The sequence below is a fragment of the Mugil cephalus genome, chromosome 15, assembly GCF_022458985.1.
Source record: "Mugil cephalus isolate CIBA_MC_2020 chromosome 15, CIBA_Mcephalus_1.1, whole genome shotgun sequence".
Taxonomy (NCBI): domain Eukaryota; kingdom Metazoa; phylum Chordata; class Actinopteri; order Mugiliformes; family Mugilidae; genus Mugil; species Mugil cephalus.
Genome location: NC_061784.1, coordinates 19,542,468 through 19,560,109, shown reverse-complemented (window position 1 = coordinate 19,560,109; position 17,642 = coordinate 19,542,468). Strand labels below are relative to the sequence as shown.

The 17,642-nt window shown below is 40.9% G+C and overlaps 1 protein-coding gene across 1 annotated transcript; it reads left to right on the top strand.

Annotated features, from left to right (window-relative positions):
* Positions 1 to 1,857: 1,857 nt before the first annotated feature.
* On the top strand, positions 1,858 to 17,506 carry kcnj6 (potassium inwardly rectifying channel subfamily J member 6). The gene is made up of 3 exons (XM_047606919.1): positions 1,858 to 2,079; positions 10,193 to 11,113; positions 16,304 to 17,506. The coding sequence occupies exons 2-3, from the start codon at positions 10,216 to 10,218 to the stop codon at positions 16,660 to 16,662; spliced, it is 1,257 nt and encodes a 418-aa protein (XP_047462875.1). The 5' UTR covers positions 1,858 to 2,079; positions 10,193 to 10,215; the 3' UTR covers positions 16,663 to 17,506.
* The last annotated feature ends 136 nt before the right edge of the window (positions 17,507 to 17,642 follow it).

The window sequence follows — 17,642 nt, the reverse complement described above, 5'->3', positions numbered from 1 at the left end:
TGGTTTGAAATTTGCTAATGCCAGCTGCTTACCGGGAACTACAATGTCTTGCACGGCTAAATTTCTTGATCTTAAAATTTGGCCCAACTGAATTTGTAATTGAATAGCCCTGTTTTAAGCCCCTCGTCTTTTTTTCTGGAAACCAGGTTCAGCACCATGGAGAGCACCGGGGCACGTATCTTATCTCATCTTCAACTACCACTGATCCTCGAGAAAATATTCAAATATATTTCCACGTATAATTTTTGAATTATGTCCAGTAATTGTAAAAGTGTAAGCAGTGATGAAGGGGGTCTCTGCCTCCCACACTGAACATGAGCCGAAATGTAAAGAAAATATTAAGTTTTACAGACAATTAACCTATCGCTTTGATTTGTTGATTACTCCATCTATCTATTCCCAGAGTAGTCAGTAAATCATTCAACTACTAAATAATAGTAATAAACTAAACTGAACCATCATAATTATACACAACAACACTACAATTTAACCTCAACTGTGAAACTAGAACTTTAAATTTTACCATGTACTCCTATAAATATCTTAAAATAAAAGCCTAAAACGATTTCAGAGATAGAAAATCTGCACTTTTGCTTTAACAAACTCCAGGTCGTGGCCCATTTAATAAATGAATTAATTAAACTCTCTTTTATCAGCCTCAGATTGAGATCTATGTCACGACTGCATCAGTGCTGACCCAACTAGGAAACATATTCACTGCACTAAACATCATTCAGCTTTTAACATCCATCATCATATGAAAGAAAGCAAATGTGCAGCCACGGTGGACAGGTCATTATACTTTAAAGTAGCGGATAAGAGTTGTCAAAGCAAGATAATAGTCACTAAATGTACCGTTTATTGTAAAAAAAATAAATAAAATAATAATATTAATAATAATAATAATACATTTAATTTGTATTGCACTTTACATTTTGACAATCTCAAAGTGCCAGAACTGTACAAAACAGTTAAAAGGAAGAGCCTCTAAAATACATTCAGTAAAAAGCTTCTTTACTCGCATGTGAAAAACAAAAAATTATTATTGCCTTAATCCGACTTTAACTGGACAACATAAGTGCATGTAATCACGCTACTCCAATTTAAATCAGAGTTCTCCTTATCCGATTAAGACAGATAATGCAAATGGTAATTGGTGTTCTCCACCATGTATACGCTTTAATTGGACTTTAACTGGACCACGCGTGTGCACATCCTCCACAACTGCACCATAAATAGTGCGCACATCATGTACGAGATTAAAAAATCTGAAATATTATCCATGTTCTGATTCTCATCTGGTTGTTGTTTGAAATGTCGGTCTGCATGAACGATTTCTGTTTATCATATGACGTATTAGGTCAACCAGAAAGGCAGTCATATTAAAATGGTAGTAAGACACATATCGCCACCTAGTGCGGAGGAGGAGGAGGACATGCTCCGTCAGTTACTCGACTTATTTTCTCCCTTGCATGTAAACTAGGACGAGGACCTCATTCAGAAATTTCGAGCATAGCATGTAAATGGAGAAATGGATGAGGTCCAGCACAGAGCCCTGAGGGACACCGCAGGTGACTTGTGGATTTTGCCTTGCCCGGGGCAACGTGCGACGAGTTGTGAACCAGTTGTGTACATTATCTTAGAGTCCACTGGTGTACTGCATTTGAAAACGATGCTTTAGTGTTTGTTTTGTTCCGCTAAAGATGTACTTAACTTGTCAAGGCATCATTTCCGGGTGATTTTACTTAAATAACTCGTATATATTGTGATATACTATGATATCTATTCTTGAAGACTATTCTCCGCCTCTCTCTCTCTCTCCCTCATTGCCCACCTATGTCTCTCTTTCTTTCCCTCTCTCTCTCTCCCAGCTGAGGGGTGGAGGCAGACGGCCGATGCCTTTTCAGCGGAGAGAGGATGGAGGAAAGGGGGAATTAGTGTCTCCTCTTTAGTCGGTGTTCGCAGAGCGTCTTGGTCATCGCGAAACTGGAGATTTTGTATTATTATTATCATCTTTCATGGGATCAACAGAAGCTTAAAATGACCCGGGGACTGATCACTGATCTGCTGCTGCACAAGGTAAGCTTACCTCTTTCCTCTCTCCCTCTCTCCCCCCTCTCTCTTTGCTTCCTTCCTTCTTTCCTTCCTTCCTCCGCACGGACTATATCAGCGACACTGATGATGGCTTGTTAAATGTAATCATCTGTTATATGGGGGGACGGTGGGGGTGGGTAGTTACATAACAGAGCGAGACGAATCACAGGTTAATTAAGGCTAGTAATACTAATCAGAAAACGCCTAGATGGGAGTGTGAGCCGTGCGGGATCTTCTGTGACTTGATGGAGGAGGGGAAAAAACAAAAAGAGGAGGAAAAAAAAAAGAAAAAAGAAAAGAAGCGTCCGGTTAGATGGAAGAAACTGGAAGGTGTTGAAGAAAATGTTCCAGGCCCGCGGCCTCACAACATCACCACGGGACACGGCCGATAAACCGGTCACACAGCTGCACATGAAGGGGAGAATATGAGCCCACGTCACACAGCATTTTTATTTTTTTTTTTTTATCATCATCATTATTAGTATTAGTATCATTATTATCATCTGGATCACCTCCGTCTCCATGACAACGGGGTATCTCCAACCTGGCAGCTTGCTCCTCTTCCTGCGGATGCACCTGATCCCAACAAATTTAGCCAATAGCCTGCTCCATAATAAGAGGAATAAATAAATGAAACACCCGAGTATGATACTGAAGATTACTTTTAATTCACCTGCACCACAGGTTAAAGCACTAACACCCCCCCGAGCCTGGTTATCAAGAAGTTATTTTAAAAAATAAAAGTAGAAGCTGTACATTAGTTTATGTCCACATATCAACCTGAAAGGACTTCGAAAAAGAATAAATAAATAAAATAAATACTCCTCATACCTGAATGAGTCCAGGTCATGATCGTGACATAAACTCCTATAATTAATTGATTATTTTATCTGTTCATTTTTATTCCATCTAATAATAGAAGGTATGCATGGAAAGCGATAATAATACAAAAAATATTTTATATATAGTTTGGTTTTCAGATATTTTAGTAGCAGATTAAACTTAAAATGGCTTCATAGATGAGAAATCAGTAAAAAAATAAATAAATAAAATAAAATAACAGCTCCTCATACCTGAATGAGGCCAGCTCATAATATAAACCAACTTAATTAATTAATACAATGTCATTCATTATGCAGCGCGTCAACCTGCAAATAAAAAGCCTGACGATGGCTCAAGACAAAGAAATTATGAAAAAATGGTTTCTTTACAGTCAAATATACTTTCTTTTCATGTGACAATGTGTCATATAATATCGGGTAAAGTGACTTAGTTGTAAACAAAAAAAAAAAAAACAATACAATTGTGAAAAATATGGTTTGGTATCAGGTATTTTGAGTAAATGCGCTAAGATAACAACCTACAATTGCTTCAAACATGAGATATCTGTGTTCTTGTGTTAAAAAACAAAGCTTGTCATACCTGAATGAGTCCAGGTCGTGACATAACCCCATTTAATGAATTAATTAGACTTAATTTTATCTGGTCCTCCAGCTCAGATTGAGCTCTTTTGTCATAATTCTGCATAATCAGCCTTCAAATATACAGCCAGAGCCAATTATATGTTAATCTCATGTGATGAAGTGTCATAATATGGAGTATCCATTGGAAAAAAGCCACTTACTTGTAGAGAAATGCACATATATAGTGAAAAATATTGTTTGTTTTTCAGGCATTTTAGTGTCAATACGTTAAGATAAGAACCTAATATTGCTTCAAAGATGGGAAATCTGTATTTCTGTGTTACAAAGCATAGCTCCTCATACCCGAATGAGTCCAGGTTATGACATAAACCCATTTAATTAAATAAGAGATATGCAAAAATATTGTTTGGTCTTCAAGCACTTTAGTACAGATAAGAACCTAAATTGGCTTCACAATCAAGATGCACAATCAATATTTGGAGATAAGAGATCAATTCATTTCAAACCAGATTTTGCAAAATAAACATAACTAACTCTCTCTCATATCTGAATGACTGCAGGGATATAAACCCATTCAATTAATTATTTAGTCTGGGAAACGACCAGCAACCCACAACTGACAACGAAGAGATAAAAGCTCACCAGATAATAAAGCGTTTGAATTAATGTAGCCTGAGTGCACACAGTCAATTTATAATGTATTTCTATTACTGTTTAAAAGACCATTAGTACCTGGAACTATATGTGGGTTGTCAAAGGATGAATGATTATTCAGTTGTACTTCATATTATAAATAATAGATGTAAATTACTGAAAAGGGTTTATAAAGTAGGTGGTCTGTGGGTTGTAAAATTAAGTAAAAAATGAAACCAGTAATTCTGATTTTAGACATCTTAACCCAGATTATTTCAAAGTCAGACATTGTCTTTATACTAATTCTATCCAATAATAAAAAAAAGCTAGTTTTGAGGTTTCTGTTTCCTTTTGTTAACATTTTAGCCTGTTATCTGTAGCCTTAGTTCAAACAACTAACACAGTATTTACACTGGTAACCTGATTCAACAGAAGTCAACCTATGTCCATTATGTTCCTCAGGATGGACCAGTGGCAGCGTTGTTAAAGCCTCTGATAATAATACCAGAGAGTATTTGTTTGGAGGAGGTGTTATTTCCACTGGGGATAGACTGACATGTTCAATTCTCACTTCTCAAAAGTCCTATTTTTGTCCTTATTTTTTTGCAGCTATTCATAAATCATTAACTTTCATAGAGAAGCTCTTCTTAAGCAGTAACTACTAGTCACTGGTTTTGTAGTTCAGGCTAGTTTCAAGCCAGTACATTTGCTCCATTAAAATGTAATAAGCCATTGCTTTAAAGTGACAAATCTGATCCTTTCATTAATTATTTACTGAACCCTTCCCTCTTAAACTGTCAGTTCGCCCAAACCACATGAGGCCAGTTCTAGAAAATACTGTGATAAGACCTGAAAGTTATTTGTATGTAGTGTCTGTGCTCAGCTGTTTGAATGCCTAAAAATAGCCTGCATCCCCCATGTGGCCTCCACATGATTTTGGCCACATCTGGATCTAGCTACCTGGTCAACAATCTCTACCACACAACAGCGGAGATAATAAAGAGGAGACCTAGAAACTGAATCACAAATGAAATGCCTGTCTACTGATGTGTTCAGATGTGTCGTCAGGCTTCTGTGTGTCAAATGCAGCCTCCAACTTTGCAGCTGAAGTTTGTGTTTTGCTAGCATGCTAACAAGCTTAGCTACTACTGCAGCTTTAACTCAGGCAAAGTGTTAACCTACAGTATCGTTACACGGCTGCAATATTTTACAGAACATTGGCAAACAAATATTGTCTGCGTTGAAGTCAATCGCAAATGCTATAGTGGCGCTTAGGCTAACATTAGTAGCCCTGTCCTGCTGTTTATTGTTGTAAGGTAAGCTAACCCGAACTCAATTGTTTCTACCTGTTTTTCTTCCTTGCTTTCTGCGAAATATGTTTTATTTAGCCACTGTTGTTAAAAAAAATAAGTCAACTTGCTTGCTTAGTATTGATTAGCAAGCTAGCTGCAGCAACTTAAAAGGAGAAGCGGAGCGAAAGCTATTAGCTAGACATGAAATTCTTTATTTTTGTGTGAAATCAAGAAACCAGTTCTTTTAGACATTTATAGGACCATTATAGGCCTATGCCTTAACAAGCCACCATACAACTGACTTGTGATATTGTTAATGTGTCATTTTGAAGAAATTTAACTCTGGGTTGGTGTTTTCTTCCCACCTTTAAAGACGTAGATATATCTGTTAACGCTTTATTTTGTCTGTTGCTGTCATCATATTAAACTCACAAGCTTGTGGTGACTCCATGGAAACTAAACCTCAACCTCAACCTAAACCTTAGCAAGCTAATGACACAACAAGTCAAAAATTTAGTTTAGTTTATTTGAATTTAACAAAATTATGTAGTAAAACAGACTAAATTGCACTAAATGAAGTGATGAGAGGACGTAGCATAAAACCAGCTTATGTTATATTTTTTTCTGCAAAGCTGCCTGTTGTAGTTACATAAAAGCTATGACAACAACAGAAAAAAAATGAACTGAAAGATGTTAAAACAATCCATGTGACTGAGCTAAACCGTAACAGTTTCCTGTGATTTTGTTAGTCATTTGCCACTCTAACACCCGGGTTTGCGTTTTTATATCTTTATTCACACATGTTCATTAATAGATATTAACAGATACTATCATCATCAGCCGTAAGTTGTGACAACACCACTGCTAGGCTACAGAGGCTAACTGTTAAGCAAGCTAATGACACAACAGGACAACACACAGTTACTATGAAATAAATTGACAAGGCTGTTTCCGAAGCCGAACTTCACAACTCACGGCAATACTACAAGATGGGACCTTTATATGTTCTTGTGAAAACACAACACAACCCCATTAGAATATGTCACATAAAACTAGCTAGTGCTATATTTTTTTTCTGCAAAGCTGCCTGTTGTAGTCAAAATAAAAGCTGTGTGTTTTGAAAAAACAAAAAAATAAAAAAAGAATGAGCTGAAAGATGCTAAAACAATCCACATGACAGCGTTAAACCATAGTCTAGTAACAGTTTCCTGTGGTTTAGTCGCTACGAGAGGCATTTCTGATGCACAGGTAGTCATTTGCCATTCTAACAAACACCCTGGTTTGCATTATTGTATTTTTTATTCACACATATTCATTAATAGATATAAACAGATGTTGCATGAATGGCATCTCTTGGCACAAAGCGGATCCAGCACATTGTTTGTCCTCGGGGGGTCGAGGTGGTGGTGGTGGTGGTGGTGGTGGTGGTGGGGGGGGCGGTGGTGGCGGATGCACGCTGCAAGAAGATGAAACAGACAAATGTTATCCAACGCCGTCGTCCTCAGCACATTCCTGCTATATTGTGAGCTCTCGGTCGGACTGCTGAGCCGTGCGTTGCCATGGAAACCAGGGCTGCTCAAGCTCATAATATTCCCCCGTGAATGGGGAGAGCAGAACGGCTTCAACACGGCCATTTGTTCCAGTGCTAGAAACACTGATGGTGGGCTTAGGCTGCCGAAGGAAATCTGTCCTGGTCTCAGGTCAGTGGGAGAAAATAACTCCTGGTGCGACAGCCACTTCAGTTCCGCTGTTGATGTTGTTGTTGTGTTTTTGTTTGTTTGTTTGTTTGTTTGTTTTTTTCACCCCTCTGTGGTGTCTGGATCAGCTCCACGCACACATGGAAACAGAAGAAACAGCACGTATGGACAAAAACAATATAAATCATGACAGAGTGTGAGCTCTAATACTGTATGAAGGGTGGAAAGTTTTAGTGGGGTGGAGTTTCCAAATACTCTCATGCTAATTTTATTTGTTGTCTAGCCGGCTATTGTTTGCATTTATTGTGTTTTCTCATTTGCAATGCTAAGCATTTTACATATATAACTATATTATTTATATTTTTCGCACACTAAACCTGTCTGTCCACACGTGTCCACTGTTACTGACCCAATAATTTTATAAAATAAAAGGAAGAAACACCGTGATTATAATCTTAATAAATACATTATTGTCTTCCAAACAAGCCACCAGTAGCACAGCTAATAAATCACTGTTTGTCATAAGAGTGTACCTTTTCTTTTGTTACCACCAGCACGTACATCATGTGTTGAACCACGTGATTAATACAAGGGCTGGAAAAAAAATCCTCTCATCTTTTATCGGGTGGGTTAAGTACAGTGCCTTACATCTGAAGTGATGCTTGTGAGCGTGTCGTACGTGCCGGGGACGTTGTCAAACATCCTGTATCGCAAACGCAGGCGGGCAAAGCACAAACTGCGCCCAACACATAAATGTCACGAGAAACCGCAAAGCTTGCGCTCGTTTGAAAGGGAATGTGTTCTGTGTGTGTGTGGGAGAGAGAAAATGGACCGAAAATCTGCACAGGTCCGGGATGCTTTCTCACACTACGTGACCTCGCGCTAAAAGCACATCTATTTTTGAGAAGCACGGCTAGGTGAGACTAAGGTGATTCACTGTAACAGTTAAATAGTTAAACCGGAAAACGGTTTAGGTCACGTATAAAACTTTTACTCTTTCTCGTTCCTCAGATGTGGTCACCTCACGGTGTGACTCCACCCCGCCCACGGTGTATTACAAACATAATTCTGTGTTAAATCTCTGTAGCTACTGCAAGACAAAGTGTAGTTTTCTGTTGGTAGTGTGGGTGGCTGGTTTCCCACATCATAGCCGCGCAGTCTCATGCTGAGACGTTTAGTACTACTGCTGGGGAAGCGCTTTACTTTAAACGACGACGGAGTAGGAGGTCTGTTGTTTATGATATTTATCTGAAGTCACGTCTTGTTTGTGTTGCTGACACTTTATCCCCGAGTGCATCCGCAATAAGACAAGTTTAATTTGTAAAAATGCATCCAAAACTAAAACAGGCCGCACCGAAACGGCAACGACAAACACTGAACGCTGCGTTTAAAAGAAAAGCTTCCTGGAGACAGCGTCAGGGGGAAAAATATTTAGTTTATGGCGTTGGATGATCTGAACATTTCTGGAGTCAAGGTACAAGCTACCATCTCCACACTACATTAACCTTGACAGCCTATTTTATTATTATTATTTTTTAATTTATTGGACCTAATACAGACTAGGAGAATAAGAGTGAGATAAGAGAAGCCTTTATGAACCTCCATGGGAGGAAACGTTACTTCAGCTTGTTTATTTAAGATTGGATTGGGACTCGGACATTAAAAAAAAAACTTGAACGGAGGACAAACACAACAGAGTGGGAGGGGAGGAGGGGGGGCAGAATTAAAACAATAAAGTTCAGTTTAATGGAAGAAACATGGTGAAAATAAAAGGCGCCGCAGAGACGAGGCAGGAACAGATCTAAAACTGATGTGCACTAAATTGAATCCAAGGCAGTAAAAAGCCCAAACGTCGTCTGGCCAAAAAGGGGAATTCAACAGAAATAGACGCAGACAAAAATAATCCGATGCAGGATAAACGATAAAATAAACACCAGAAACACAAGAAACGAGGAGAACGCAGAATAGCAAAAGAAAACAGGCAAAAAAAAAGAGAACGAGACGCTAATGATTGAGGAGGAAACCATCATCACGAATGCAAGAAATCACACGGGGAACATCTACCCTGAACTAAAAGCATCTATTTTTGAGAAGCACTTAAAACTTCTGTGTTGCGTTCTCTGTAGCTGCTGCTGCACGACAAATTGTAGCTTTCTGTTGGCGGTGTGGGTGGCTGGTTTCCCCTCATCACAGCTGGTGGTGAAGCCGAGCGCTTTATTTTCAACGACGACAGAGAAGGAGGTCTGTCGTTCACGATATTATCTGAATTCTCGTCTCGTCTGTGTAGCTGACGCTACCAATCTCGCTCAAATGTCCACAAAGTGAAAAGGTGGCTTCAATGAAAACGGCCTTAAAAGTGGCCACCAGTTTTTAAAGAGGCTGCTGAAGATACGCTCGGTGAAGAGGCCGCCGTGTGTTACCAGGGCTAAAATGCATAATTTTTTGAATTGCCGTTTTTAGAACACGGTTCAATAACATCAGTGCCACTGACTCATTGTTGTAAGGCTGTTATTTAATCCCCGGTTCTTTTTTAAACGTCTCCAACCCAGCAATGGAGGCAGGCCTTTTTCTTTGGCCTGACGGTTTTTTGGAGCAGTTGCTGATTAAATTTTCAGTGTTTTCCAAAAGAATTCAAAGGGTTAAATCTGAGTAAGTGATGAATTTCAGACGGTTTGTGATTATAAAATAAGGATTTGTGACTTTTTAAAGAAGCTGGTTTGATTTGTGAGTGACGCACAATGCTGCATTGTTAATTTATCAACCAAATACAAAATGATGCATGTCATTAAAGACTAAAGATGACACTTTTCATCTGCACATAAAAGCTAGAGATCAGCCACAACATTAAAACCACATATAAAGCACCTGAACATGGTTGCAGACCGACGACTCCCCCATGGCAACAACAATGGTTTGTTCCTTGTTCCTTACTACACACTGCAGCCTACTGTGAAGTCTCCATCACCTGACCTTTCCCTGAGGCAAATCACCAACAGTGTTCCTGCACTTGCGCTAACTCATGCTTCCCGCCATGTTGTCCCCCCTCTTGCAGGCTTGAATCCACCCAGAAACCCCATGGAGCAGGATGTGGAGAGCCCAGCCATCACCAGACCGTCCAAGCTGCCGAAGCAGGCCCGAGAGGACCTGCCCAAAAAGCTGGCAGAAATGGACCGAGCCAAGAGGATCCAGCGGTACGTCCAGAAGGACGGGAAGTGCAACGTTCACCACGGGAACGTACGAGAGACGTACCGCTACCTGACGGACATTTTCACCACGCTGGTCGACCTCAAGTGGAGGTTCAACCTCTTCATCTTCGTGCTTGTATACACGGTGACGTGGCTCTTCTTTGGCTTCATGTGGTGGCTTATCGCCTACCTCCGGGGTGACCTGGACCATTTAGCAGACAACCAGTGGACTCCGTGCGTCAATAACCTCAACGGGTTTGTATCAGCCTTTCTGTTCTCCATTGAGACGGAGACCACCATTGGTTACGGATACAGAGTGATCACGGACAAATGCCCCGAGGGAATACTTCTGCTTTTAGTTCAGTCAGTGCTGGGATCTATCGTGAATGCCTTCATGGTGGGTTGCATGTTCGTCAAGATCTCGCAGCCCAAGAAACGCGCTGAGACACTAGTGTTTTCCACCAATGCGGTCATCTCCATGAGAGATGGACGGCTGTGCCTGATGTTCAGAGTCGGAGACCTCCGAAACTCGCACATCGTCGAGGCTTCAATCAGGGCCAAACTTATCAAGTCTAAGCAGACCAAGGAGGGGGAGTTCATCCCTCTGAACCAGACGGACATAAATGTGGGTTACAACACAGGGGACGACAGGCTCTTCCTGGTGTCGCCTCTCATCATCTGCCATGAGATAAACCAGAACAGCCCCTTCTGGGACATCTCGCAAGCCCACCTGGCCAAGGAGGAGCTGGAGATCGTGGTGATCCTGGAGGGGATGGTGGAGGCCACAGGTGAGTCGACACATCCTGAAAATGTCATGATATCAGTTTTTGTTTTTTTTGTTTTTTGTTTTTTTGAGTGATGGGATGCAGAGCTGGAGCTAGACAGTACGTCAACATCACTGAACATCATTAATTATCCCGTTCAGTGATGCTGTCAAACCTGGTTTTTGTTTAGTACTGCTTACTTTGGAAACACATTAATATAAACTCAGTGAGCAAAACCTGTCTCTGTGGACATCTTGGGAGACAGACGCTGTCTCTCCTCTCCAATTAATTTTTCCTGTAAGTTATAAGTCAGTTGTCTGACCAAAGTGTGTTTGTTTTGTTATTCTTCTGCTGTTTTTTTGTTGTCTGTCTAGCATTAACCTCTTATCATTCCAGCCCTTTTGCACATACCCTTATTAAATTGAATGCTGTTCATGAACATTTTGGAGTAATGCATGGTCTTGGTCTCTTTTGAAAGCCAAGACTCTGAAGTTTCTATCACAAAAGTCAAAACTACTCTAACTGGTGTTGTTCTTGAGTAATCAAAGTTGGCACAAAGTTAAAAAACAAGAAGTTTTTTTGTTTGAGAAAATATGTTGAATGGGTTGAATCCTATAATGACTTTTATCAGTGAAATCAGAAGAAAATGACATCTTGCATCATGCGTCATACTCTCGTGTTTAGTACAGAGCTCTGATTGATTCAAAAAGATACTGCCGTTCCACATATGACGAAGGGTTAAACAGAAGAAGCAGCAAAATGACTCAACATGTCTGCTGTGTGGAAGAACTATACTTTGGAAAATGAAGTCAGTCAGACAGTAATTTATAAATTGTTCAATGAGGTTGGTTGGCAAAACCAAATACCAAATATATTCACCATCTAAAAATGTTTTAAGTTGCAGAAACAATCCTTTCTGCAGGCTGGTAAAACGTCATATGGATTTCATTGTAGGGGCGTGCTTTAACCCATACAGAGAAAAAATTATTTCCGCATGCAACTGGATAATCCTGCAACCAATCTGAACCATTTTGTTATAAACAAATTCAACACCACAGCCCTCTGATGATCCCTGAACAGTCTGATTGGGCATAATCAGCTCCCAACAGGAGCGGTTCCACGCCAAACCTCACGCCACAATAACATTTGTGGGCGGTGAGGTTAGTCTGACGTGAATAACCACAAGCAGCAACTGTACAGAAGTTGTCGAGAAAAAAAAAAGAGACACACAAAGAACCAAAAGCCATGAAAAATGTTGTATATTTGGATTTCCAGAAATGACTCACGCTCTCAGACGTAGCACACTTTAATGCAGAAAACTGCAGTCGTGCCTCTAACAGCAGCTCCAACCGAATGGTCAGATTTATGCATGAAATCTAAAATATGAAGCTGTAACACATAAAAATATACCTGAGTGAATGCAATGTGAAATATTCCCTTTAACAGAAACGTGATCAGTATCCACACGCAGCCATTCAGGAGCAGCCTGATGAATACATGATATATGATCAGTGCGACCGTAGCAACAAGACATCTTAAAGCGATATTAGTAGTAAATCTGTCAGTAAATCTTGGAGTTGCAGCTGCTGTGAACCCGACTACCTCCAGCCTTTGTGTTAAAACACTTACATTGATCCGCCATAACACTGTGACCACTGACCGGTGCACTGACCTGTGAGTGGGTGGAATGAACATTTTGCTCTTAATGCTGATGCCTGTATCAGGAAATATGGGCAAGTGAAAGGTTCGGAGAGACTCTGACAGGGGATAAATTGAGATGGCTAGACAACTGGGTCAGAGAATCTGCAGCTCTGGTCTGAAATGGTCGGGACCGATCAAAAGTGGCCTACTGAAGTAAAAGAGGACAATGCGCCCTACCAACACAACAAAAACTGGTGATTTGAGGAAGCACAAGGTGCTGACTCGACCTCTGAATTCCTTAGACCTCAATCCAAACAAGTCCAATTGAGACTCAACCTCACAACTTCCAAGACTTAAAGGATCTGGATCCTTGGTGGCAGCTTTATTATTTATTGTGCCGTCCAGAACTGTGGCTTCACTTGAGTCAGTGCAGACATATCCAAATTTAGCCCGCTAAAATAATCTAATAACGCAGTCTTTTATTCTCCCTAGCAGAATGAGACAGACTTCAGGATGAAGACACATGAACTGAAACATGTTTATAAAGACAAATGTAACATATTAAATTGGCCTACGCTGAGAGGAGAGGATCTGCAGGGCACACGGCAGCTGCACTTCAAAACATCTGGGTGGGCAACAGGAGGCGTGTGGGTGATACCTGATCACACATCCTAAATTAATAGATCTCTGACGTTAATATCAACCTGATTAAAATGCAAAAATAATAAACGATTGGTTCAGTAAAATAAAAGAAAGCAATTGCATAACGGCCGCGCTGCGTGTTATGAAGCAGCAGCTGGAAACTCACAGAGGACTCACAGACAGATGAGCCAAAAATATCAAAATGCAAGTAAACGGCGCTGCACGGTGATTCAGTCCCACTCCTGGTTGGTGTTAACTAGCGGTAGGAACTGAATCGTTTGCCTCCAGTTAGCAACCTACATGGCAAACCCAAGGCAGGGAAAGAAACCCACAGATACAGATCATTAACGTAAATGAGGAGAAGATGCGGTGGAGGTGCCTTGCAGGAGAAACAGCAGCAGGCTAAAGCAGCTTAAATAAGGCGTCGTGATGAGATCTGCTAATGGATGCCTCCTCTGAGCTGTCAGCTGAAGTGGGCTTGTTTATAGATTAACTATCAGCTGATGTAGCTGGACTTGTGAGCTGAGCTTGGCTCCGAGGCCTGAATGGACTAAAGCTCGATTTGTGCTTCTTGATGCAGAGTAAATTGAAGGTAGCAGCGATCTTTGACCTTTTTTTTTGTCTTATCCCAAATGAGCCCTCTGGAGACACGACAGGGAACAGGAGGAATGATGACAACAGCAAGCAGCGCCCGTTCATGAACAATCACTTGCCAGATCATTAGGTACACTGATGAAATCATCCTGGGCAAAATCTTCATGAAGATTCAGCGTTTGTTTAAAATAACTGAGGGAGCTGTTGACTCCGCCGTGTTTTCATTGTTATATGTTCCTATTAAAATACATTCATTTTCACAAATGTACGAGGTGGCAATGAATTTAAAGGTGGGCGTTGTGATACCTAGAGAAAAGGGTGACAAACATATGGCCTAAGGGTCGATCTGACCCTCGGGATGAATTTGCAAAGTGCAAAATTTGACACTTTTCAATTAAAGAAACAGCTATTTGGAATTTATTTTCACACTGTTTTAGTGAAAGTTGTGGAAAAATACAACACAGAGACCCCGAACTGAAAAATAGACAATTCTTTTAGGAAAACTTGAGATGTGGTTGTGGTGGTTAGCATAGATGCCTCACAACAAGAAGGTTCTGGGTTTAAACCCATCGGCCACTGGGGCCTCTCTGTGTGCTACGTTCGCTGTCATTTGGAGCTGTTGGCATCAATTGCTACCAGAGTCTGTGCCGCACTGACCTCGATACCGTATCCCACCAGTCAAGATGGCGGAGCCAGGTTCTGACACATTTTTGCTTCGTGTTAAAGTGACGCCAGGAGGCAGAAGAGGCATGACGTCCATTGTTATATGCAGAATGTGTCCTTTAAAGCAGCTTCACTTAGCAGCACCTAGCATAGCATGTACTGTGCATTGGCTGTTTATACCATGGACAAACCCATTGTGATGTCACTCATTGGATTCTGAACCTCGAAAATGAAGCCCAAAGTGGGCGGAGCCTGTGGTCACCATGTTGGATGAGCTTTACTCCGCCTACGTGTAATCACTCAAAGCAGGAATATCCTTAATTATGTAGAAATTTAAAGCTTAATGAAAAATAAACAAACCTGTTCGGTTGTCATAAACTGAAATAAACTACTGAGACTAAAACCGTTTTTTTGTATCAGGCTGTAAACATGTTTAATAATGCTGTTCCCTTTTGGGGCCTCAAGTGGCCACTCAGTGAACTGCAATTTTTTTCAATTCTGCACGGGCTTCATCCCTCAGGCCTGGAGGTTGACGCTCGGCGCTTCTCAATGTGTTTATGATGTTCATTCGCTTCCTTCAACCTTTTGGCATTTGAGATTAGCATGTGTTGATGTGCTAATTAGCACTAAACTCAAATTACAGCTGAGGCTGATTGGGGGGCAATTAGATTTTGAAGATGTTGTGCTTCATAAACTAAAATATTGAACACCGTATGTTTTGATAAGATAAGGGAGCGTAGCAGCCGACAGGAAACGAGGGGTAAAATGTCCTTGGCTGGAGTCAAACTGCGGCTGTAGAAATTAGTGATGATGATGGCGATAGATAAAAAAGCCAGAGGAGAATAAAAGCTACAACGATTCATCCTGTAGCAATCGATCCAGTAGTCGAGCAAACCACTGACATTACCGTCATTATAGCCACTCTGCTATCACATCTAAATCTGGACCGAAAATAAAAACACCATCAGTGATCATTTTACGAAAATGTCTCCACCTCAGACTGATCGTTCTTCCTGAGAGGCCAGAGGTTTTTAGCATTTCTGTTTAAAATCTTGATATGCTTATTTAGGAGCTGAAGTGGGTGAAGGTGCATAGCTACTATTTTTATTTTTTTTTTTTAGTGTGGGGGTAATTAAGGTAACAAAAAAAAACAAAAAAACATCTGATTTTAGAGATTCAAATGCAAATGATTTGTTTGTTGAAACAGATTTGTAGCATCTGCTAGATGGGGATTAGGAGCAGGGTGTGGAAGGCTGGCAAGATGGATGCAGCCACTCGCTTCTGAGCGCCTGAGAGACCCGAAGAAAGACGACGAGAGAGATAGAGAAGGAGAAGACTGAAGGGAAAACAGGTGTACGTGGAGAGAAGGAAGGCATCTTACTAAAATTATCTCTGATTAGTGTCACAATCACACCTCTTCTCTGAGTCACAACTCGGTCAAATCTCTTAGATTCAGTGTGATTTACACTTCCTGACGATATGTTTATGTCTGTTGTATCTCTCGCAAATAAACATTGAGTAATCGCAGGGAAAAATGATGATGGTTACAGCAGCAGAAGTTTTCTCCCGCGTCAAATTAGCCCACGCGTTTTTTAATAGCGCTAATGCCCGAATCCAGCATCTGTTCACGCCCCTTGAAGCATTAACCCAACTTTTACTTCCTGTTGTCTCCAGGCATGACCTGCCAGGCGAGGAGCTCATACGTCAGCAGCGAGATCAAGTGGGGCTACCGCTTCACGCCCGTCCTGACGCTGGAGGACGGCTTCTACGAGGTGGACTACAACAGCTTCCATGACATCTACGAAACCAACACGCCCGCCTGCAGTGCCAAAGAGCTCGCTGACATGGCCAGCCGCGCCCGCCTGCCCCTCACCTGGTCTCTGGGCAGCAAGCTGAGCCAGCAGGGGCTCCTGGAGTCCGAGCAGGAGGGTCAGGAGACTAAAACCGACCCGGACAGCGAGCAGGGGAAGAGCCAGCAGCAGACGGAGAGGAACGGGGACATTGCCAACCTGGAGAGTGAGTCCAAAGTGTAGCCGGTGTGCGTTAGGCTGAATTCTTAATATGAGATGTACTGGACTGTAATGTAGGTCTCCTGCTGCCGGAGAGACCACACAACGAGGACCAATGAGCACAGTAGACCAAGTATCCCTGCACCTAGATCCGCTTTTTTCTCAGTGACCCCCCCCCACCCCCAAATAAAAACAACAACAACAACAAAAACAACACGTTGACATGTGGCCCACCGCTGCTGGACTGAAAACCCTCTGCGGCAAGTGCATGTTTCAAATATAATGTGATGTCCTCCTGACCAGATTCCTATTATTTTTTCTATTAAGATATTCCTAGGGGCATTTGCATACGTATTTTTGTATATACTACAAAATGTTTTAAATTCTTCGTTTTGTTGCGGTGCGAATATTTGACAGCTGTTTGATACTAATAATTCCTTTAGGTGAGTTTCTGTATATATTCTATGCCTTACTGTATGTATAAAGCTTTCATCATTTGTTTTTCAGAAATATTTAAGCATGTATAAACATTACCTGCCGTTAATTTATCTTGTATTGTGTATATACTGTACGACGATAATGCTATAAGGAAAAACGTACATCTCAATGGATGCAAACTCTAGTTTAAACCAATGATAAAATTTCTTCCCCAAATGATAAATGTTTGTTTAAGGTAGTATTACACGAAGCCATGACTTGCTGTTTACAGCTGACTGACTTCAGACAATGGCCCTTTAAAAACTGCATCTTGTCACTTTTGCACACTGGAGGCCTCTGGTGGAGAAAGTTTGTCGCTATTTCAGTCTCCAGAATCCCTCACGTGTCACCTAACAGTATAAACAATAAATAAACCGTTGCTTATTATGCACTTGATGAGACTCTTTTTCTTTCTTAATCTGAAGTTACAATCGATTTTTTACAGCATCACATCGGCTAATGTTTTTATTGGAGGGGAAATTAATAATATTTTGAAGTTTACTCGCGATTAAACCATCACAGACATG

Bases quoted from the DNA above. Each gene is read 5' to 3' on its own strand.
- kcnj6 (XM_047606919.1), top strand. From the start codon at position 10,216: ATGGAGCAGGATGTGGAGAGCCCAGCCATCACCAGACCGTCCAAGCTG. The intron at 11,114-16,303 runs GTGAGTCGACAC...TGTTGTCTCCAG, and splicing joins GGGGATGGTGGAGGCCACAG to GCATGACCTGCCAGGCGAGG.